This window comes from Cervus canadensis, chromosome 8, assembly GCF_019320065.1.
Source record: "Cervus canadensis isolate Bull #8, Minnesota chromosome 8, ASM1932006v1, whole genome shotgun sequence".
NCBI lineage: Eukaryota > Metazoa > Chordata > Mammalia > Artiodactyla > Cervidae > Cervus > Cervus canadensis.
Genome location: NC_057393.1, coordinates 86,235,799 through 86,260,827, shown reverse-complemented (window position 1 = coordinate 86,260,827; position 25,029 = coordinate 86,235,799). Strand labels below are relative to the sequence as shown.

Genomic DNA, 25,029 nt, shown 5'->3' with positions numbered 1-25,029 from the left:
GAATATTCAGCAGCAGGAAAGCAATGGACTCCAGACAGCAGCCCCCCATGATGGGGGTACAGAAAGAGGTCTAGAAAGACCCCAAAGAGGAGTATGAAAATTTCCAGCTTTGCCTGGAGCTGGCCTGGGTGTTTCCACAACAAAGCCTCTCTGCCTGGGATGCGCTCAGCCCATCGCCCTCAGCCCAGGCAGAGGGGTGGAGCGAAGCCAAGGAGGACTTTTGAAACCTTAAGTTCACCGCACTTGGGTCCTTGAACAAGCACCCTCAGTCCTGCCTTAGAGATGGATGTTACATGACTCTGCTGAGAACCGGATGTTCTAGAAGACTGCTTTGTGCATCAAGATGAGTTGTGCAACCGCCTAGGCCACCTGTTAAAATATCGCCCTGTCTCCCTGCTCCCCTTCAGAGGAGGAGACTCCATGTAACCCTTCTTTCCTGGGGGCTGTGCTGCACACAGTCTGCCTTCCTATAACCCCCGTTTCCCTGTGAGGCACAACAACCTGACTCCCACCACACAGACTTAGAGAAGAGGAGTGTGTACATAAGTTGGTATTTGTGTGGGGGTCCCAGCAATGCAGGAATATCCCCCGATCTTTCCGGGGTGAATGCCTGCTGTGAACAGAGGTGTGATGTGCCTGGGCAGGCGGTAGAACTCTGGAGGCTAACAGGCCACGACTGGCAGGCGCAGGGATTAAAACTGATCCCTTCCAGCCCAGGTGTCTTCAGACCACAGATCCAAACAGGCCCTGGCTCCCCTCCCAAGGTGGCTTCTTCCCTCCCCCAAGGCGCTAAGGGCATTATCTCAAGCTTACCTGTATCCACTCACCTTCTCAGAAGTCATATTTGCTTTGGGCTGTGAACATTCCAGAATTGTTTTAAATCCCCTGCAAGAGGTGGTGTGGTTTGGATATTGGGAGTTATTTGGGGACCTCTAAGGATGTGAGGAGTGGGGCGGAAGGGCCAGCACTAGGGTCTGTTCTCAGAGGTGGTGATGATGGCCGAGGAGCAGGCCAGATTTGGGGCTGATTCAGACTGGCGCTGCAGCCAGGTGGGACTTCCAGTGAAGTTCCTGCCGTCAACCAGCTCCACCCCCTTTTAAAAAGCAGCCTTCCTTCACCTCCCAATTCTGTATTCACAACAGGGAAATAATTTTGTTTTTTAAAAACAACTTTGCAGCTGCCATGTCGTCATCTATCTCTACATGTTAATCTCCAGGAATTACAGCAAAGGCTTAAGCAATTCAGAGGAGTACCTCTTATTTCTAATGTAGTCATCCATGGCAGTTATTCCTTTCTTTTTTTTTTTTTTTTAATGAATCTTGTATTTTAGAATTGTTGTTGTTTAGTCGCTAAGTCGTGTCTGACTGTTTTGCGACCCCATGGACTATAGCCTGCCAGGCTCCTCTCTCCAGGGATTTTTCAGGCAAGAATACTGGAGTGGGTTGCCTTTCCTTCTCCAGGAGACCTTCCCAACCCAGGGATCAAACACATGTCTCCTGCACTGCAGGTGGATTTTTTACCACTGAGCCACCGGGGATGCCCTATTTTAGAACAGTTTAGACTTACAGAAAAGTTGCAGAAAGAGTACAGAGAGTTCTTAAACACTTCACATCCAGTTTCTTCTGTTATTAACATCTTCTATTAGTATGATACATTTATCACAATTAATGAGCCAACATTGATGCCTTATTATTAACTAAAATTCATATCTATTCAGATTTCTCTGGTTCTTACCTACCATCTTTTTCTGTTCTAGGATGCTGTCTAGCATGCCATATCACACGCCTCTTCAGTCTTCTCTTGGTTACGATATGGCGGTATTTCTTCTAAGAAGTTATCACAATAAATACTCATCCACAGCTTGTCACCACTTCCTGCACTGTGACAGCCCTTGGTCTGTGCCTCACACCTTCACAGGCACAGTGCACTCCCCACTGTAACACCCTCAGGCCAGTCTGCTCAGGCTGCCATGACAAAGTACCACCGCCTGGATGACTTAACAGGCATTTATTTTCTGAGTGTTCTGCAGGTTGGAAGTCCAAGATCAAGGTGTAGGCAAAGTTGGCTTCTGGTGGAGGTGCTCTCCCTGGCTTATAGACAACCACTTCTTTGCTGTGTCCTCATTCAGCTTCTCTCTATGTGCACAGGATGAGCTCCCTGCTGTCTCTCTTCCCATAAGGCCACCAACCCTATCAGATCAGGGCCCCACCCTTATGACCTCATTTAACCTTTATTATGACTTTAGAGGCTTCAACTGCAAATGCAGCTGTTGGAGATTACAGTCTTAATGTATAAATTGAAGGAGGACATAGACACTCAGCTCACAAAAGTCTTCATTTCATGTTGGTGAACCCCAGCCCAGATTTCCATACACACTCAGGATGCTTCAAATTTAAAAATAGAGTCTGTCCTTTTGAAAACTTAAAGCCCCTCTTTAGTGATTGGCAGATGTGACCAGGGTGGTCAGCACCAATCACTTCCAAAGGGAAGAATAAGGCGTGCTGTTCATTCCTCTGGGTACTTTGGGGTCAGACAGATGCTTGGAACTGCATTCAGCCCCTCACTACTCTGTGACCTTGGGAAACTAACTGTGAGACCCTCAGCTGTCCTGCAAAGGAAGAATAGTCATACTCTGCCAACATTAAGGCAAGTTTTGAAAAAAGGTGTGTAATCTCCTGGCAGAGAGCATATATACTGTATGTTTAACTGTCACATGGGGAATTCCCTGGGGGTCCAGTGGTTAGGACTTCACGTTTTCACTGCCAAGGGCCTGGGTTCAATTCCCTGGTTGGGGAACTAAGATCCTGCAAGCAGTGCAATGGCATGACCACACAGTCTAAAAACAATTAAAAAAAAAAACCAACAAAGCTCGTCACTTGCCTTTTGCTTCCCTGTGCCCTCTTCTTCTCCCTTACTTAGGGTCAGCTTTAATTATCTGTGGAGTCCATCTTTCCCAGGGCCCATTGCCAGACAGGAGTGTGACTGAGCCTTCATCATGCATGAATAGTGGGAATATTTTCTGACCCAGAGGCCAGGAATACAAACAGATAGTTTGACAAGTGCAGGTGGGCATCATACATCAGGATGTGTGACATCAGGATTTCTTTGGGGACACCCAGGGCCTGGGGTGGCCTTACACATGTGGCAGCCTTTTCTTCCCTTCCCTCCAAACCACGTTTTAAAAGAAACAGTCACACGCAAATTCACTGAGCAAGTATTTAATGAGTAGATGAGGTAAACAAAACCCAAACTGCATATTTGGGAGATGAATTACACTTGCAAATGGCCATAAACAAAAGCTTTCTTCCAAGCTCCTGATTTTATAAAAGCTGTTTCGTTGGGTGACGAGGCCCTGAAAGGATATATGCGTCAGTGATCAGCAATTGGGAAAATCGTTCATCAAGCCCTCTTCCCTGGGCAATCCAGAAAAAGAAAAGGGTAGGGGCTCTGTTCCCAGAGCAGCCATCAATTGTGTCTTGTGTGGGTCAGTTTGGAGACATTGACCCATCTACGACGTGGATACCGTAAACCCCAACACTTGGACAGACAAGCTCCCTTAGGAAAGGGGGTGTGTCTGCCTTATGCCTCACAGTACGTGTCAGTAAACTGGCTAAAACTTTAACTAGTCCATCTAAGAGAAACGAAAACATATCTGTACAAAGACTTAAAGTAAGTCCCCAACATACAAACAAGTTCTGTTCTGAGAGTGCATTCTTAAGTCCGATTTTTTCCTAAGTCCAACGAAGTTAGCCCAGGTACCCAACTAACACAATGTGCTATATTGCACTGTACTGTAATATGTAATAGGCTTATAATACTTTTCACACAGACAATACATAAAAACAAACAAAAATAAAGCATTTTAACCTTACAGTACAGAAACCTGAAAAGTATAGTAGTACAGGATAACAGCTGGCATACAGGGTCTGGCATCGAGTGAACAGGCAAGAAGAGTTACTGCCCGGAGGAGGGAGTGGAGGTGGGAGATGGTAGAGCTGAAGGATCGTCAGCAATAGGAGACGGAGGGCAGGCTGCAATGTCTCTCACACCTGACATTGATGGAACGCATGTTCACATCTTTGAAAGTTTGCAACTTGCAGGTTCATATGTAGGGGACTTACTGAATATATGAGTGTTCATAGCAGTGTTATTCACAGTAGCCAAAGAACTAGAAACTGTACCCTTGGCCATCAACTGATAACTGGATAAGCAAAATATAGACTAGCCATACGCCCTACTATCCAGTTGTAAAAAGAATGAACTCCTGATGCATGCCGTAAGTGCCATGGAGGAACCTCAAATACATTATGCCGAGTAAAAAGTCAGATGGAAAAGTCGACAAATTTGTATGAAAAAACCAGAGTAGGCAAATCTGTAGTGACAGAAGATTTGTGGTTGCCTGGGATGGGGGCAGGGGGCTGGGGAGTGACTTCAGAGCACACATGAGGACCCATTTTGAGATGATGGAAGTGTTCTAAGACTGGATGGGGTGATAGATTCACGATTCTGTAGATGTACTAAGAATCGTGAATTGCACTTCTGAAACAAGTGAATTTTACAGTTAGGAAAATTAGTCCTCAAAAACAACTTTGAAAAATTAACCATGTAGATCTTACTGATGGAGGTGTCATGGGGCCGTCTCTTCTCCTGTTCTCTTCAGGATGATAAGCCCTCCACTTCCAGGAGGCTGGGCCCAGGCCAGCCCGTGGGTTGTCCTTGAGTCCAGCTGTGAGTCCCTTATCCCTAAGACAGTGACTCTTGCACTTTCTAAGTACAGAACTTCCTGGCTACTTCTTCAGAGAAAGAGTCAACATGGGTCTTCTTTTTCTAGGGGACCTCAAGAAAGAAGTATTTGTGTTCTATCTCTCTATCTTTTTTGGCTGTGCTGTGTCTTGGTTGCAGCGTGTGGACATTTCTCTAGTTGTAGAACACGGACTCTAGAGCCTGCAGGCTCAGTAGTTGTCAAGCAGAAGGCCAGTGGGATCTTAGTTCCCTGACTGGGGATTGAACCCACATCCCCTACATTGGAAGGTGGATTCTTAACCACTGGACCACTAGAGAAGTCACTGTTTGTGTTCTCTCAGAAGCTTGGAAGAGCCATTTTATGGGAATTTGAGATTTATAGTGAGTGATTTTCCAATTTTCTTGCTTTTTTGTTGGAGAAATGCCTTTCACTAACTAAACCTAAAAAGCCCTCAATTCATAATTTTCTCAGCATAAAACAGTGGACACCTCATGGGACAGAGGACTTGCCTGGGTCCCAGAATGAGTTAGCCACTGAACCAGAGCTCCAAGAGTTTCCTTCTGCTAGGTAGGGACACAGCCTCTAGGTACTGCTTGACTGAAGAGTGCAGATTTTTCTAGATCCCTTGTAGGAGAGAAGTATCAGACGTGATTTTGCAGGTAGGACTAATGTATGGTTCCAGTAAATTGCCTGACAGTGAACACTGGCTCAAACAGTAGAGAGTCCACCTGCAATGCAGGAGACCTGGGTTCAATCCCTGGGTCGAGAAGATCCCCTGGAGAAGGGACTGGCAACCCACTCTGTTATTGTATTATGATATATAATATTATAATAATCATTGGCTTCCCAGGTAATGTTAGTGGTAAAGAACCTGCCTATCAGTGCAGGAGACTGAAGAGATATGGGTTCGACCCCTGGGTCAGGGAGACCCCTGGAGGAGGGCATGGCAGCCCACTCCAGGATTCCTATCTAGAGAATCCCATGGACAGAGGAGCCTGAAAGGCTCTGGTCCATAGCGTCACAAAGAGTCAGACACAGCTAAAGCAACTTAGCATGGATGAACACAGCTCAGGATGGAAGTTTACGCACAGGTATGGTTATATCTTAGCGTGCCGTGGAATATGCGTTGTGTGTAAGAGAACACTCTCCCTACACACACACATACCTTTCTCCAAAATGCTCAGTGGAAGCAGCTCCAGTGACAGTAATTGGGAAACGCCCACCTGTCCCCCAGCTGTTTCGAGTGAATCAAGTGGTGTAAACAGGACGTGTAGAAACAACACAGCCAAAGGGAGATGCATGACTCCACGATGACCACATCTGTCAGTACACCCGTGGGGTCAAAATGTATCATCGCCTTTGCACTGAGCCCAGAACCCTTGGCTCAAGTGCAAGGTTAGGATGGCCAATTCAAGATCATAACTAGAGGGCTTGTTAGCGGGAACGGGGTGTTGGCGAGTAAGGGTGTCATAAAGAGTATTTTAGTTGTGTCATCATGGTCAGAGGAGCTGAGACAGGATGCAGCATGAGGCTCATTCAGCCCTGATTTCTTTGAGACACTCTGCAGTGCCCTTTCAGGGGTGATAAGTAGCGACAACAAACACTTGGTTACTTGTGCTGCTGTGACCAAGAAGTCACTGGTACAGAGGAGTCACTTGTAATTTAGGAGGGGAGAGAAAATAAATCAGAATTTCTTGCACAGGAGTATACAAGAGGACTTTGAAAGGGGAAACTGGCCCCCTCCGTGTCATTCTTCCTTTCTGAAATCTAGCATCAGTTGGATAGCTGCTGAAAACGACCTTGAGAATGGTAGCATGGGATGGGATGCATTTGCTGCCTTTCAGATACGGGAGAATAAACACGTCTGCTAACCAAATTCATTGTGTCATTCTATCTTTATTCTTTAATTTTATCTGTTTGTTATGGACACTGGGGCATGTATATTTACTTCCTAGAAAAAGTAAATTCCAAAATCTGAATTTGCTGAAGTCTTTTCTGCTAGCCTGGCAACTTCTCCTGCTGTGTATCTGGCCAGAGCAAGATTGGGCATTGCAGTGGCACAAGGCAGTGGGGATTTCAGAGCTCACCATCTTCCCCACCACTCTGGGGGCAGACCAGGTCCTGATCCTGATCTTTGCTTCTCTTGTTCTTCATCCTTTCTATCCTGCAAGACCCAAGCCAAGCTTCTGCCTCCTCTGATCTTTCTGGGATCACAGCCACACTGGTGTCACTCTCTTCAGAGTTTGCCTTACAGTCAAAATTTCTCCATTTGTAATTGTTCTGTAACTCTTTCATAGATCTGTTTTGTCACTCCCAGATAGACTGCAAGTTCCTGAAGAGCAGGATGCGATCATGTTTTATATTTATTTATTGACCACCCAAAGTTCTTGGCACAGGACGGATGCTTCAGGGTAACTTCCTTAGCAGACTGAAATGCTCCTTGGATGTGTTGCAGTGTATGCAGCCCTGTGAGATTTAGAAATATGTGCTCTTATGCATCCGGTTAGATGACTGCTGGCCAAAAATACAGTATAATCCCAGTTTTGCTGTGTGTGAATGTGTATGTGTTGTGCAAAGATACAAATTTTGCTGGGGAAAATGCAGCATAATGTCCAGTGATACGTCTAGGTACTAAGATTCGAATATGCAGTGCATTGTTTTTATTTATACTATGAAATACTTTTGTAATGATTCTGTAAAGAATATTTTGAGTTTACATGAGGTAGGTCTAGTTTAAAAGAAGTATTAGGAATGAGTGAGGTAATGAAATTGGTAAGTGATTTATCACTATATGAGACTCCGGGCCATGAAATGGAAAGTTTGCAATGTATTGGGTTTGAATACCTCTAATTCTTTATGGTTTATTCTGGTGTTTCCAAAAGTATATTCTAGGGGACCCCAGTCCTACCACAGGTATTATGTTGAAATAATATGGGAAGCACACATTCTCTAGCTGCCTTTTGGAAATCTACTACATCTATTAGTCCTGTAGCAAAAGAACCTGTTTTCCAAACTTCCGATCATGGGATCCTTCTTTCTGATAATTCTGTACCTGTTAATTGCATTATACTTAGGGAAACATAGTTCTATCTTATTTTTTAACAATAGAGTTCAGAATGTCTTTATTTTGTGTGTGTATTATCAATATGCCCTGGTCAAATGAACCAGAGAAGTTAAAAAGTTGGATATAATTTCTTTAATCCAAATATATAAAGACATTTTAATAGTACAATTTTTTAAAAGAGAAATTTAATTTTATATTTTTTATGAGCTCAATTTGTTTTGTTTATTTGGGTGGTTCCCTCCCCTCCCCCGCAGCATGTGGGATCTTTCCCCAACCAGGGATTGAACCCACATCCTCTCCATTGGAGGGCAGAATCTTAACCACTGGACCACCAGGGAAGTCCTAACAGTACAATATTACATGATTTGGTGATTTTTTTTCCTTCATTGTAACACTGCATAGCATCAGTCATAGCTTCATTCTTTAAGTTTTCAAACTTAATTGGCCATAATGCAAAACTGGATGAAAAAACATGTTAGGAGCCTGAATTTTTTTTCAGCCTCCTCTAGGTTCTATTCTTAAATGGCCAGTTCGTACTGTGAAACTGCATTTCCTTTCTATGTGGACATTTTTTTTTTCATCTCCGTAATTATCTTCTTGGTATGAGTTTCTGATAGTTGATGCTGGTGGTCAAGGAATCTCCCAACCCTAACACTCCTTGAACACTCAGTGGTGACGGGTTGCAGAGGCTCACCCCCAAATGTCAGGGACTTAGTGTACAAACTAAAACATGTGTGCTTCTATCTGAAAATGGAAGTTGTAGTGATTCACTGTGAACAAAGTCACAACGTCCTAGTGGAAGGGTATCAGGCAGAAGGAGAGGGATCTTCCTTGCTTTTGCCCCCTCTGCTTCTCCCCTCTCTGCAGCCCATGCCAGAAACACACAACTTGTTGGAAGCTCAGAGGTGGTCAAGCATGTGGTTTTCCAAGTACTTTCTGACTCAGATATATGCACACATGAAAAGAAAGAGGAGGAGGAAGAATAAATATTAATAAAGCAGGTACAGGAGCACAATATATTTACTAGATGGTGTCAAGGATTTGGGATCAGTAAAGGACATTTTATCTCTCCTTGGCCAGCTACAAAGGCTTTGGATTCAGTTCAGTTAAGTTCAGTCGCTCAGTCGTGTCCGACTCTTTGCGACCCCATGAATCGCAGCACGCCAGGCCTCCCTATCCATCATCAACTCCCGGGGTTTACTCAAACTCATGCCCATCGAGTTTGGATTACCCTTGGCTAAAAGCGATACAACCTGGGACTTCCCTGGCAATCCAGTGATTGGGACTCTGCACTTTCACTGCTGAGGGCCTGGATTTGATCCCTGGTCAGGAAATTAAGATCCCACAGGTTGTGTGGTATGGCCAAAAAAACACAAAAGAGAGATACAGCCAGACTCGGCAATTAATGCTACGATTAGCTAACACCTATATAATAGGCTGGAGTTTCCCCTGTGACTCAATAGTAAGGAATCCACCTGCCAATGAAGGAGGCGAGGGTTCAATCCCTGGGGCAGGAAGATCCCCTGAAGAAGGAAATGGCAACCCACTCCAGTATTCTTGCCTGGGAAATCCCATGGACAGAGGAGCCTGGTGGGCTACAGTCCATGGGGATCGCAAAGAGTCAGACGTGACTTAGTGACTAAATAATAACAACATATAATAGGCTACCTTGAATCAGAATTTTGCCTCATAGAATTATTATAGTTCTGGGGCTTTCCCTTGGCCCAGTGGCTAAGACATCACACTCCCAATGCAGGGACCTGGGTTCGATCCTTGCTGCTGAAACTAGAGTTTTCACTTGCTACCATGCTACATTTAAAGTTACCAAGATCTTGAGTGCCACAACTAGGATCTGGCATGGCCAAATAAGTAAATAAATATTTTTAAAAGAATTATTATATTTCAGACAGTGTAATATATAAAACTTGGTTTCATAGTATTAGAGCTGTTAAAATTACAATTAAGTTTAAACAACGTCCATAGAGTACCATTTGACCCCAATATACTCTGTACCCATCTCCTGCACCACTGTAGATTCTGCCCTCTTTCAGCTGAGTGCCTGGCTGAACATATGAAAGGCAAGTAGGCCATCTCTTGGAAATTCGCCCCCATCCATGGTCACACCTTACACAAGTTACAGTTCTGTTTAAATTTCCAGCTGACTGACCTGCACACAATCATGAATGGAAACCAAACAGTGGAAGAGAATGCCTTTTCCGTTTTCTCATGGTCTGTGGGAACAGTGCTGCTGCAGCCTGGCTTCCAGAAGTCACACGGCCCTCCGGCAGATCGCCCGAGGGCTTTCAGAGCACCAGCTGCCAGAGGCTGTGGTTTTTAAGTAACACTTCACAGTGGGACTGACGGCCATCAGCTAGGAGTCAGTAAGAGCAAATAGAGGAGCAAGAGGGTTGTTGTTCATCCACTCCTGTCGTACCTCTCTGCGACCCCATGATGTGCTGCAGCACGCCAGGCTTCCCTGTCCTTCACCATCCCCCAGAGCTTGCTCAACCTCATGTCCATGGAGTCAGTGATGCCATCCAACCATCTCATCCTCTGCCGTCCCCTTCGCCTCTTGCCCTCAGTCTTCCCTAGCATCAGGGTCTTTTCCAACAAGTGACAGATATATATTTCTTCTTTTTTTTTTTGGCCACACCCCACAGTCATGTGGGATCTTAGTTCCTAGACCAAGGATCAAACCCACACCCCCTACATTGGAAGCGCAGAGTCTTAGCCACTGGATCACCAGGGAAGTTCCAGGACAACCTGTTTTTGCTCTACATGCAAAAGAAAGTGAGTCTGTTGGCATCCATGCCCTTAAGTGACAGGCACGGAGGAGCTCCTGTCACTGCCCTTAAGTGACAGGCACGGAGGAGCTTCTGTCACTGTAACGGGAGCTTCTAGAGGTCAATGTTGTGACCTCCTCAGGAGGGAATCCCAGCCCATAGCATTGCCCAGCGCTGGGACTGAACATCAGTCCCTGTGAGCTGAAATATTGGTGAAATATTTGGAAAAACATTTCAGCCACTCTGCGTCCTGGAGAAATGTTTCCGCTTCTCCAGGTGTGCACAGAGATCACCTGCTGAAATCCACCATCTGATGCCGGGGTTCTGGAGATTCCGCATTGCCAGCAAGCTGGGGGTGGTGCTGATGCTGCCAGCCCACGGCTGAACCATCTTTTGGGGTTCAAGCTTCTAGAGGATTCTAGAGGAAGTGTAGGACACGACTTGGCGATTAAACAACAACAACAATTCTAGAGGATAAGAAAACCAGAGACAACGTCTTCAAGTTTTGTTTCAGGAAGCTGCCTCCAGGCCCCCATTCCCCCCATCCCCCTCCCCAACCCTCCTCCGCAGGGTGGCAATAACAATAGCAATGGGGGGTCGGTTACCTTCTCGGCATCCCTCTCACCCCAACCCCGTTCAGCCTGGCCACGTGAAGGTGTGCGGGGCCCCAGTTAACCTCTCCCTTCTCTGCCGCCAGGGGAGGAGCGCCCCCGGGACTCCCCGGGCCCGGCGGAGGCCCAGGCGCCGGCGGGGACCGAGGCCGGTGGGAGACCGAGCCGCCGCTGCTGGAGATGCTCCCGCGCGCAGCTCAAGAAGATCTTCTGGGGCGTGGCGGTGGTGCTGTGCGTGTGCGCCTCCTGGGCGGGCGCCACGCAGCTCGCCAAGCTGACCTTCAGGAAGTTCGATGCTCCCTTCACCCTGACGTGGTTTGCCACCAACTGGAACTTTTTATTCTTCCCCTTGTACTACGCGGGGCACATCTGCAAGTCAGCGGAGAAGCAGTCAGTGAAGCAGAGATACAGGTAGGCACCTCCGCTGGGATGCTGGCTCAGCATGGGGCTGCTCTCCGGAACGCTGATGCTGCCGGGCGGGTGATGAGAGGGGCCAGCAGACACAGTAGGGAGAAGTCACCGTGTCACTCATTGCCTTAGTGAGGTTCCAGGATCGGAATTCATTCCCCTCAGAAGTGGTGAACAGCCTTCCTCTGCCTCTAGCCCTTCAGCCCTAGGAACTCCTTTCTAGTAGGCAGGAGAAGGCAGCAGCTTGCAGAGATGGGCTGTGGTAAGTCCCCAGAAGGGGTAGAAACGGGAAAACTGTATGGCTCTGTTATCCTCCTCAGACTGGGCTGAGGATAGGTCCATGGAGCCAGGTGAAGTGGCTACTCCCTGTAACTTACCTTCCCGACCCCGCGGATGCTCATGGCGAAGACTTGATTACTCTTTTCCTCTGGACACAAGCCATTTCCTCTTTTGATTATGTGGTTGGAGGGGGTGTCTGAATATCTGGCAGTGTTGCCATCAACGTCAAAGCATTGTCTGAACTCTGTTGACTGTATTTATGCAAGCATATTTTCTCATTGATATGACCTCCCTTTAAAAAAGGTCAGAAGTCCAGATGCCAGCCCTCTGCCACAGTGTACAGCAGGGTGCTCCAACCTCCTCCAGAATCAGATGCTTAGTGTTGGCCCTGGGGTATCATCTATGCCCATCCCTAGATCTCATGGTCTCCCAAAGCTGAGGTCCTCTGTGACTATGTCAAGGACCTTACTGTTGGCCCAAATCAGATCTACTCAGGAGAAAAAAAAAAAACAACAACAGGAAAGAATACTGGCCAAGGTGACCAGGTGGGCCTGGGGAATTTATCTTTCATCAGCTTCAGAGGTGGAAAAAAATTTGGAAGTTGAGGGTTGTTCACTCCTTCACCACTGCCTTCTTTCCACCCCACCCCCTTACTTCCACCCCACCAAACCCCCTATACAGTCACCATGTCCCATTTACCCTTTGGTTCAAACTTCAGCCCCGGTCTGAAAAGTTGCCTTTAGAAGTTGCAAGGTAGCTAAAAACATCATTGAGTCCGAGGAGTAAAGATGTTTTAGGAATGAAGGTTATACTCTGATCAGAATTTTTTTTTCTGAGATTCTACCATTTTGTCAATGTCTAATTCAACTTGGAGGTGTGAGGCACCAAAGTTTTTGAATGTTCCGAGATAATTTGGACTGGCTCCTTTAAAAGGCCAAGCGGTAAGTCAGAGCACTCTTTCTAGAGGAAGGAGCACTGGTGAGCTTGGAATGACCAGCATCCCTTAGTGGAAAGGACTGGGAGCAAGTTCTGGAGACAGGCATGTGGCAGCCTGGGACTCAGAACCGGAGCCCAGGCCTGGGGCATTGTCAGTGTTGACTTAAATCAGTGGCTTCATGGCCCAGCCAGAAATCACTCTAGAGGCACTTAATGTACCTCTTCTGAACAACAGCTAAAAGCAGACTGAAACAGATGGATTTAGAAACTTTAACAGAGCCCCAGATTGTCCCAAAGTCAGGAGAGAAATAATGGCCTGCTTTTAGTCACAGAGAAAAGCAAATATTCAGTAAATAATGCATTAACAATAAAGTAGCCCTGAGTGTATTCAGTTTGTAATTAGGAATTTGCCTTTCTTTAAACAGAGTAGGATAGTATGCTACTGCCTCTCGCCAAATGGGTATATGTGCCCTTTCTTCATGGAGAATTACTGGAGGGAAGATGAAATGGTCTTTTCTGCTTTGTTCAAACATGTGGATTCAAAGAGGGTATCCCTGAGAGGCAACACCAGCCACTGCCCTAAGCATGTGCCTTTAACATAACGCTCACCTTGGGACAAGACTGGCATTGCTGGCCATTTAGTGCAGGCCCAGCACCATTAGTTAATTGTGCTGAAAACAACACAGAAGTAAACCAAGCTCAGTTGGTTAAAAGGTCAAGGTAGGGGGAAAAACGAAAGATCACTGAAGCAGATTAAACATAGAAAGATGTCACAACTTGATTTCAGCTTATGGTCTGCCTGTTAAAAATATCTGGGAAAAATCAGAAGAGAATCATAGTGATTATTATGTCAGCTGGAGAACAGTGGAGGGCAGGGGGCAAGACCATAACTTGATTAGAGAAACCAGGTAAAACCTTGCCCAATTTCTGTACTAAAGCTGAGCTTACCACGTAAAAAAAAAAAAAATCTTTCTGGTTATAAATTGTGTTGTGCTTGTGTCTAAACAGAGCTGCTGATTTTACCAGTCAATGATTGGGCGTGTCAGTTAATCTAGGCACACCACTAGAGAAGTGAAAGAATATTCTTTCTCAGAAAAGGGAGAGGAAAATGTTAACATCACATACTTTACCTAGAAACTCATGACTATGTCACATCTCAAACTGGGAGTTCTTTTTTTTGGCTGTTTTTTTTTCTTTCTTAATTATTGATGTTTAGTTGATGTACAATATTATATAAGTTTTAGGTGTGCAATCTAGTAATTCACAGTTTTTAGAGGCTATACTCCATTTATAGTTATTATAAAATATTGGCTGTTTCTCCACATTGAACTGTATATCCATGTAGTTTGTTTTATACCTAATAGTGAGGCCAAATCAGGCCTCCATATCCCAATACCAAATTAAATCTCAGAGACAGAGTTTTGGGTGAAGTAGAAAAAAATAGCTTTATTGCTTTACCAGGCAAAGAGGACCACAGCAGCCTAATGCCTTCAAAACTGTGTGTCCTGACCCGGGCGGGGTGAGGAGTTTCATCTTAATGGTTCAGAGAGGATGTGATCAGCTCACAAGCATTCTTCTGATTGGTTGGTGGTGAGGAAGGTGGGAGTCAGCTTCATCATCCTTCTGTTCCAATTGGTCTGGGGTCTACGTGCTTGTGGGCAGCACACAGCTAACTTCTCCCACCTGCTGAGGCTTTCAGTGTCTGCAGAATGGCTCAGTCATATTTTCCTGTGTATCCCTTGAGGGGAACAAGACCCTGCCCCACGGCTGCACTGCTGTTTCTTGCCTTTTCCTTCCTTATCTCCCAATCCCCTCCCTTCTCTGATTAGCATCTGTTTGAACCTGCTCATTGGACCTCAGGGGAGGCCATGGAGGCTGAATGCAGCCTGTTTCCTGTAATCAAAAACTGGGGGTGTTGACTTAAAAAATAGTGACAACCTAAAAGTTGAGAGTTATGTTTTATTCAGCAGGGATTTTTAGGACTTCAGGGCTGGGAGACAGCATCTCAAGTGACCTGAGAAAACTGCTCCTTGGAGCCAGGGTGGGGGGTGTGGGGTGGGGGGTGGGAGAGGAGCAGAGGCAGCAAGGTGGGGGTGGGCAGTGTCAGGTTGTATAGAAGATTGCTACTAAGGGCAAGTAGTCTGAACATCAAAAGTATTTTTGTGAATTAAAGAAAACCAGATATCCCAAGTTAAGGAATTTACCACTTTTCTATGTATGGAAAAGATGCAAGAGTCTGGGGTCACTGAACTCATTCCTTTCATATACATCTCAGCTATCCTGGGGCCCCTATCCTGTTCCTTCACATCGTGAGTTCCTCAGTGCTCACCACAGGGAGTGGCTGCAGCCTAGTGGCTGCCAGATTGTGCAGGTATTCCTCTCCTTTCTGAGTGCCCTGGAGGGCTGGAATCACTGATGACTGTGACAGCCTTCTTTACTGCTATACAGGAAATACTCCATTTCTCAGGGGATACAGAAAAGCTTTTGTGCCAGGAGCCCCATTGGGTCCTTTTTGGTGTCAGTAATTTGTACATCTTAATCCCCTATCACATTGGGAGTTCTTTAAACAGATATTAGGATTCCCAGAAATCAAGGCAAACTGAAATCGCATCTTCCATGTTTGTGCTTTTATTGAAATGAGTGGAAAATCTAGAGTCAACTGAGCAGATGTATCTCTGGGTGAAAGTTTCAGCAGGAAGCTGGGGAGAGAAGGAAAAAGGTAGAGACCATTTTCAGAGTGTGAAGCTGGCCAGATAAGCCAACTTTTCTAGTAGTTTTCAGGAAACAATCAGGTAGAAGTTTCTTTCCTTCGAGACCTCCCCACTGAGGCTGGTTCCCCAACGTGAGGCTAGAAAAGTCAGCCAAAGCACAGGGAGGAAATCATATATTGTCTCAAGCTCTGAGTCTCTGGGATCTTGTCGATAGGCCGATGTTGATTCCACAGGTCTGGGTGGACGTGAGGTTCTGTTTTCTTAATGAGCTTCCAGGAGTTGCTGGTGCTGCTGACCCACGGGCTGCCCTTGGACTGTCAAGGCCCTGGAGTTCTTGAATCTCAGGTTTTTAAAATGCTGCTGATCTGCTGAAACGTAGGAAGCAGGACTCACCATACCATATCAGTTGGCAGGCGACTCTCTTTGGGCCCCAAGGATGTTTGAGTCCTGATCTGCTGCCACTTGCGAGAGAGGGGAGGCTCCTTGGGCAAGTCTTTTAAGCTCCAGGAGCCTCAGATGCTTGTTTGTAAACAGAGGGTGATGACACATGCACCATTTAGCACAAAAGATTGTTGTGTGATCGAATGAGACACCATGCCCTAAAGGCTGTGAAATGCCATAAAAATGCCAGGAGCTATCACTGTGTTGTGATATCCTCTATGGGGTACAAGGCAGCTGATAAAGTAAGCATGGCTGCCTTGTACCCCATAGAGAATATCACAACACAGTGATAGTCCCTGGCATTTTTATGGCATTTCACAGCCTTTAGGGCACAGCGTTAGGCCAACTCATGTTGGCCTGTTTAAACTGCAGGAGTGGGTCTGCCAGGACTGCCCACCCCAGCAGAGTCAGGCAGGTATTACACTTTGCAGAAATCAACTTGCAGGGACTTCCCTGGTGGTGCACTGGTTAAGACTCTGAGCTTCCAACGCAGTGGCGTAGGTTTGATCCCTGGTTGGGGAACTAAGATCCTACATGCCTCACAATGCAACCAAAAAAATAAATAAAAGGAAATCAGCTTGCAGGTCTGCTGGGTGCACAAGGCATTATAGAATGATCAGGCCTTCCTCATATCAGGCTTTGTTGTCAAGAACTGGAGTGTGGGTGTGAAAACCTCCCAAACCCAGCTGTCCTGAATTTTCAGCCTCAAGCCTGTGGTCTCCCCAGTAACCCACTAAAAACTTCCTTCTTTCCCCAGACCATCAACATTGCCACCCTCATCTTCCCTGCTTCTCACTGACGGCCAGCCAGGGCACTGAGATGCCCTGAGGTGCTCAGTACTCAGGGAGGCTTCTGACCAGAGGGATGCATGTGGGTGCTGTGGAAACTGCAGGCGTGACCTGAGAGAGGGTTCAGCTCCCAGGAGTCTGTGTGAAGCCGGGCACCAGAGGGAGGCACACAGGGGAAGCTATGTCAGGTTCGTGACCCTGGAAAGACTGTCACGGGCAGGCATGATGATGACATACAGCCTTCTAGCTTCTCTGACCCTGAGACAGGTGGACGGTGTCTCTGATCCCAGAGGCCGCCACAGCAAGCAGGAATCAGCCAGAGCAGATCTGGGGCACTCGCGACCTTATCAGAAGGTCTTTCAGGAATTTCTCCCAGTGGTGACCTCTTTTCATGAGCTAGTGCTAGAACCTTCTGCTAACTTGGGGCTGCCAGAAAAGTGAACCATGCCGTGGTGACCGATGTTTCCTTCTGCCTTTTGTAGTTTCAGCCTTCTGGAAGCTAGCCAGTTGATTCTGCTTCAGAAACGCCCACAGACATTCTGAGCCAGGAAAGGAGGGAACACAGTTTTGACGCCTGCTGTCTGTCTTCAGTCCCCAGGGACCCAGTGTGTGCTTCTGGCTGGACAGACTTACGCGGGATCCACAAGGGGTCTTGCAGCTATAACGTTCAAAGTCTAAGGAGCAGGGCATCCCAATCTGGAGGTCTGTGCCTTCTGGAAATGGTAATTGCACATCTTCCCAGGGACACAATTATCCATGGTCTCTGTCCTCAAAGAGCTCACATCCCTGGAAGAGTCAGATAGACAAACAGGATGAGGGTATGCACAGGGGCCCCTGGGGAGAGGCCCAGGTACTTGGGTCCTAGGGCAGATGGGGGGTTTCTTGGAGGAAATGACCAGGGAGCAGTCTCTTAGAAGAGGAGCAGCTGGACCTGTAGGTGCCGAATTCTGAGTGGGTATGGGAGTGGCATCAAGACTGGCAGAGGGCCTGGTGCCTGAGAAGCTCTGATCCTGTGTGGGAGGTGAGTGGGGGAGGTCAGGAGGAGGGGAGGGCAGTGGGAGCAGACTCCAGACTCCAGTGCCTGCAGAGAGGTTTAGATTCTGGTGTGAATGTTGGGAGGGAGTGGGGATGGCAGAAAAGTCATCAGATTGGATCTTTAGCAATACAGTAAGTCTCCTACATAGAAACCTTCAAGTTGCAAACTTTCAAAGATGAGAATATGCACAGCTGTTGTGCTATACTACTGTATTTTTCAAGATACAGTAAGATTTAAAATGGTTTATTTTCTGTGTTTGTTTTTTATGTATTATTTATGTGAAAGTGAAGTGAAAGTAAAGTTTGCTCAGTCGTGTCCAACTCTTTGCGAAGCCATCCATGGATTATACAGTCCATGGGATTCTCCAGCCAGAATACTGGAGTGGGTAGCTGTTACCTTCTCCAGGGGATCTCCCCAACCCAGGGATCAAACCCAAGTCTCCTGTATTGCAGGTGGATTCTTTACCAGCTGAACCTCCAGGGAAACCCTGGCGTAGAGAGCTTTATTTATTACTTCTGTGAGGAATCTTGTAAACCTGTTACCGTCCAGTACTATATAGCTGATTGTATTAGTTGGGTACCTAAGCTAACGTTGTTGGACTTACGAACAAACTGGACTTACAAACGCGCTCTCGTAACAGAACTTGCTCATGTGTCGGGGGCTTACTGTACCACTATCCCTCTGTCAAGGATAGGACTGAGGGCATGTGGAGGCCAGGCCCATTGAACAAGCACAAGCCCAATGTCTGTGTGTCAAGGATTTGATTGAAAAAAGTACACAACATGAGTTAAGAATTATATTTTATTCAGCAGACATTCTAAGAACTTAAGCCTGCGATACAGCCTCTCAGCACTAAAGAATTACTCTGAAGATGTATGAGAGGAGCCAGAACATATAGGAGTTTTTGCAACAAAGACCAGATAGTCAGAACATCCAAAGACTGCCTTCATGCCTAGTTGCTCAGTCATGTCCTACTCTTTGCAACACTATGGACTGTAGCCCACCAGGCTCTTCTGACCGTGGGATTTCCCAGGCACGAATACTGGAGTCGGTTGCCATTTCCTACTCCAGGGGTTCTTCCTAACCCAGGGATCAAACCCACGTCTGTTGCATTAGCAGGCAGATTCTTTACCGCTGTGCCAACTGGAAAGCCCCGTTAAAAGATTACTGTTAATTAAAGAAAACCATATATCTCAGAGTAAGGAATTTAGCACTTTGCCATGTATGGCAAGATGTAAAGTCTGGGCCCTTTGAAATCATTCCTTTGATACAACTCAGCTACCCAGGGCCAGTATCCTATGCTTTCCCATCCTGAGTCCCTTTGGGGTGCAGGGTTGGGGGTGGCTGAGGGTTTGGAGATGGGTATCCTGTTTGTTTCCATCCTGAGTCCCCTCCGTGCTCACTGTCAGGGTGACTTTAATGTGACATCCTTTGTTTACTGATATGGCAGGTGACATTTTTCATCCACGAGGCATGCGGGCATGTGTGGGTGACACAGATGTTGTTCCTGAACTTAGGAGCTCACATCCAAGTGGGAGAGACACCCACATGAAAACAGAATGGGATGTAAGGAGGAGAAGGCAGGGCAAACTGTCTGGGCCGCGACTTGAGTGTGAGGACAGGCTTCAGTTGACAGCAGGACTAAGCAGACATTTGGTGGACTTACCGTACCACTATCCATGGGGAGACCTTTAGGCACTGGGTCAAGAGACTGGGGCTTTATTCCCCAGGCAGTGGGAGCCTCTGAAAGTTTTTGAGTCCAGGGATGATCTAATCAGAGCTGCTTTCAAAAGTAAGAGTCGGAGTGCTAATTATTTAACTGGGCACAGAACACGTGCCCATCTCATATCAGAGACAGAATGACTCAGTATTATGGTTTTTGTTTCTTTGTTTGGAGTGCGGACCTAGAAGGCTGAGTGTCTTGCTGTGAATTGTCAGCTTCTCCTTCAGCTGAAAGCAAACTCTTAACGTTGCTGAAAAGCATTTCAGTGGTTATTTTCTTGTCTAACTCGGGCATTCTGGAAATTGGAGGGGGTATCTTCTTTCCGGGAAACACTGGTATGTGTTTTGCAGGCCCATGGTGGACAGGAAGGCATGGCTGAGGTCGCCCTAATTAGCGATGCCCCAGCACACCCCGCCGTCCTGGCGCGGTCAGGCCTCCCACCTGATGGGAGCTGATGGGCCTCCTTGCTCGCTTTTTCTTCCTGAGCCCTGAGCATGCCGTGACCCACTGCTGCCACCAACAGTTCTTCTCCAGAGGGTGAGGACACTCTGGAAACAGGGCCACAGGGACCCCTCCATTCTAGGAAGACAGAGACAACCCTTCACTCAGGCCACAAAATCCGCCAAGGGACTGCTGTGTGTCAGGCACTGTTTTGGCTGCTATGGAAATAGCGGTGACCCGAGCAAATGAAAAGCCCGGCCTTTGTGGAGCTCACCTTTTTGTTGGGAAACAAACAAACGAAATAGAATAGGTCAGATGGTGCTGAGTGCTCTGGAGAAAGATGGGGCAGGGCTGGAGCAGGAGTGCTGGGTGCAGCGGCATTGATGTCCGGCTGGGTACCTGTGTGTCTTTCTGGAGGCACTTGTGCTTACGCCAGCACCTCCTTACCCCATCCAGACCCAAATGCCTGGGTTAGCCCCGGTTCCTCACTGATTCATTCATTCTTTGCTCATTCCTACAGTAATGTACACTTGTGACTATTAACTCTGACCATGCACTGTAGGGTGGTTCTGGGAGGGGAGGTTCTGAGCACTTTGCTGCCCCTCAGATGTCTAAAGCCCCAAAGATGAAGCCATCTTTGCAGCCCAGGATACTGGAGTCCAGTGGCAAGGGAGTCTGACCAGATTGGCCTCTATGGGGTCCAACAGTCCTATGTGACCACCAGCTCCAGGGCCAGGAATGGAGGAGAGGGCAGAATATCCTGCAAGCAGTCATCTTTGGGGGCTTTCCTGGTGGCTCAGCAGTAAAGACTACACCTGCAATGCAGGAGATGTGGGTTCAATCCCTGGGTGGGGAAGATCCCCTGGAGATCTCAGCAACCCACTCCAGTATTCTTCCCTGGGAAATCCCATGGACAGAGGAGCATGGCAGGCTCCAGTACATTGGGTCGTGAGAGTCAGACACTACTTAGCAACTAAACAGAAATAAAAACAGTCATCCTTTTGCTGTCCGTCTTCCTAACTTGAAGCAGTCTTGTTTCCCATCTTATTTCTAAGAATTATCCACCCAAAAAGCAACACGCTACCTCCAGAGCCCTTGCAGTTGATGTTGTGGTGGTTGTTTGTTTTTTGTGACTGGTTTAGAGAAAATGGGCACAATATTTGGTAACTGCCTTTGTCATTTAGCCCGTGTCTTTTGCTTGGTGGTAAATAACAGTAATTATGCATAAATATCTTCAAGGGGGAAAGGGTAGGAATAAATTAGGAGGTTGGGATTAACAAATATGCACTACTATATGTAAAATAGATAACCAACAAGGACCTACTGTATAGCACAGGGAACTCTACTTAATATTTGGTAATAACCTATATGGGAAAAGAATCTGAAAAAGAAATGTGTGTGTGTGTGTGTGTGTGTGTGTGTGTGTAACTCAATAACTATGTTGTACACCTAAAACTAACACGATGTTGTAATTCAACTATACTTCAGTTGGGGATTCCCTGGTGGCTCAGTAGTAAAGAATCTGCCAGCATTGCAGGAGACATGGATTCGATTCCTGGGTTGAGAAGAGCCCCTGGAGGAGGGCATGGCAACCCACTCTAGTATTCTTGCCTGGAGAAGTTCATGGACAGAGGAGCCTGGCGGGCTACAGTCCATAGGATTACAAAGCGTTGGACACAACTGAAACAACTCAGCATGCATGCACATACTTCAATCAAAATAAAACATTTAAAAAATAATCTTCATACCAGGAGACATTGGTCAGGTTTGCTGCTGAGGCAAAGCTCCTTCCCCCTACAGACACACACACATAGTCAGGTGAGCATCATAACCTATGGTATAGGCACAGGACAGTCCATAGTCAATGCTCTGAATCTAAGATGTCATAATGGTCCCACTGTCAGCAGAGGCAGGAATGAGATGGGGGTGGCTGACAAAGGCTTAGATAGTCTCTGCATGTTTTAAGACAGCATCAGAAACATTCAGGGATGTGTCAGTGGAGAAATGAAATACAGAGCATCATCCCTCTGCCCCCCAGGTTGTGACACTGACCTCATGCATTTTTGTCACGTCCCCACTGCCAGATCCCTGCTGCTCTATCCTGTCATCATGGTATTTGCAGTTTAGCTCACTTTGTTTCCCCTCGGGTGTCACCTCCACCCCACTTTCACAGCTCGGTTCAACAGCTACCAGCCTCATCACAGAGAAGTTGAGTGACAGCCAGACATGTACAGAGTTGAGTCCAGAACATCCAGGAGTGACTTTTCAGCTTTCACTAAGGCAAATAGGAAATACTGTGTTAGCTTCTGATCTTCTCTCTTCTCATGTACTTCAGTCACTGTTCAACCCCCAGTTACCTGAGGTCTCTGTTCATCCTTAAACAGACGTCAAGAGTTTGTCTTTGCAGTGCCATTGTTTTTCGGGAGGTTATGCTCTTTACCCTTGTAATTTCAGAGCATATCTAATTCAGCTGCAGCTGTGTAGTTTTTCTCATGCAGTTTCATTGAAATTTTCCCAAAGATTGACTCCAGTGCTTATATTTGTGGACTTGAAGAATGCTGGCCACTTAAATAATTGCCATAATCAGGTGATTATGGCTCTTTGAGGGTCAAGATACCCCAGGCTGGGTTTATTAATAAGAGATTTAGTAACAATGTTAGCACAAAACACCAGAGTCCCTGTGAAATTTGCAAGATCGGTATTAAAGGCATAAAAGGTGGAGAACAGGGAATCCCCAGGTCCCAGAGGGAGATCTTCCAGGCAGTGGGTCTTGAGGGGCAGTTAACATTGTAGGTCTTCCCTGTAGGTCAAGCAGTAAAGAATCTGCCTGCAATGCAGGCGATCCAGGTTTGATCCCTGGGTCAGAAAGATCCTCTGGAGAAGGGAATGGCAATCCACTCCAGTATTCTTGCCTGGGGAATCCCATAGACAGAGGAACCTGGCAGGGTACAGTCTGTGGGATCGCAAAGAGCCGGACATGACTGAGTGACTAACACTACTACTAACATTGTACAGGTCAGGTGATGGAAAAAAATCCCCTGTGCATTGCATGAGGGAAGGTGCAGAGAGGTAGGTGCAGGTGTGGGGGGGTTGCAGGAAGAGGGGACACTGCTAGAAGCCACCAGGAGGCACAGAGCCCTGCCATCCCACCAGCTCATGTCAAGCCATTGCTTCCTAATCAAAGAATCAAGACTAACAAGCCAGCTCACAGGTGCGTTAGAATTTTAACATCTTACCACATTTGGCAAAAAAGATACCTGCATAGAGATCTCAAAGATGAAAAAGGAACTTTGATGATTCTTTAACCCAAATCATCCATACTAATCAGAGCGGCCATAGATGCTCAGAGGAGGGGGCATGAGACCTTTGTTTGCTTCAATCCCAGACCTCTCCAGAAATGCTAGCAGGGCAGAAATGGTCGATACTCTTTCCTCGTAGGAAAGAATGTGGAGGCAGCACCGGACAGGATGGATGATGCGGGGGGAAGGCAGAGAGGACGCTACCAGCCTATCTTGGAGCACTGGGATAAAATGACAAGAAGGTGGCTTGCCATTAGTCAAGCTGATGTTTGAAACCCAGCTTTGCCTTTATTTGGCTGTATTGCCAAATGATTTAGCAAATTAAAAACTCTGAGCCTCACTCCTTAGCTATAAAATGGAAACCCTAATACCTACCTCTGAGGGTTGCAATTGACATTGCCCTTATTCCAGGCTCTCCTAGTTTCTGCAGAGATCTGGTGTTTGAACTGAACAGAATTAAATATGGTAGTGTCTATAAAACCTCAAACCTCACCTGGTCCAGAGGTTTCTGACCCATCTTTGGTTGACTCCAAATGTGAATTTCCAAACTCATACAAATCCTGCCTCCTGCTCCCTGCAGATCATAATATGATGGTGATGGTGATGATGGTGATGGTAGTGATGGTGGTGATAATGGTGATGATGATGGTGAGATGAAGGTGATAATAATGATGGTGGTGATGATGATAAAGATGGTGATAATTAGGATGATGATGGTGGTGATGATAATAATGGTAATGATGATGGTGGTGATGGTGATGATAACGATGGTAATGGTGATGGAGAACATTCCAACCACACACTGATTGATTCTTTCTCCTCCTGAAGATTTAGATAAGTCATGTAACCAGTGGGGAGCCCATGGCAAAGAGGACAGCTTCATGTCTTGTTATTCTTTTGGCTTGTTGGGAAAGAGGCATTTCTTGGCAGAAGTGAGCTTTGAGACAAGTTTGCCAGGAAAACGGCAGAGAACTCACGTGGTCCATGTAATGGTCATGTCATCTAGAGTGATCTGAGGGTGAGACAAAAATGCAAGGTGATTCATGTGTCTAGACGGCAGTGTCCTGTCAAACTCTTGATGTTATTTTTGGGTTTTTGAAGCTAAAAAAGAAAAGGGAGTGGAAATGCTGATACTGTGCAGATTGCTAAAGCACAAGCCTGTTGCATCCTTTTTCTTCCACGGGCAGCACCCTAGCCTTGATTGCATACAGTTCAGTTCAGTTCAGTTGCTCAGTCATGTCTGACTCTTTGCAACCCCATGAACTGCAGCACGCCAGGCCTCCCTGTCCATCACAAACTCCCGGAGTCCACCCAAACCCATGTCCATTGAGTCGGTGATGCCATCCAACCATCTCATCCTCTGTCATCCCCTTCTCCTCCTGCCCTCAATCTTTCCCAGCATCAGGATCTTTTCCAGTGAGTCAGCTCTTCACATCAGGTGGCCAAAGTATTGGAGTGTCAGCTTCAACATCAGTCCTTCCAATGCACACCCAGGACTGATCTCCTTTAGGATGGACTGGTTGGAATTCTTTGCAGTCCAAGGGACTCTCAAGAGTCTTCTCCAACACCACAGTTCAAAAGCATCAATTCTTCGGCACTCAGCTTTCTTTATAGTCCAATTCTCACATCCATACATGACCACTGGAAAAACCATAGCCTTGACTAGATGGACCTTTGTTGACAAAGTAATGTCTCTGCTTTTTAATATGCTGTCTAGGTTGGTCATAACTTTCCTTCCAAGGAGTAAGGGTCTTTTAATTTCATG

General features: G+C 46.5%; 1 protein-coding gene across 4 annotated transcripts in view; it reads left to right on the top strand.

Annotated features, from left to right (window-relative positions):
• SLC35F3 (solute carrier family 35 member F3) overlaps positions 1–25,029 on the top strand; it is a 416,096-nt gene that overhangs the window by 290,521 nt on the left and 100,546 nt on the right. For all 4 annotated transcript variants that reach the window (XM_043477108.1, XM_043477111.1, XM_043477109.1 and 1 more), the window contains one exon: positions 11,289–11,613. In XM_043477108.1, the coding sequence (XP_043333043.1) occupies positions 11,289–11,613 (325 nt within the window). The remainder of the gene's footprint in view (positions 1–11,288; positions 11,614–25,029) is intronic.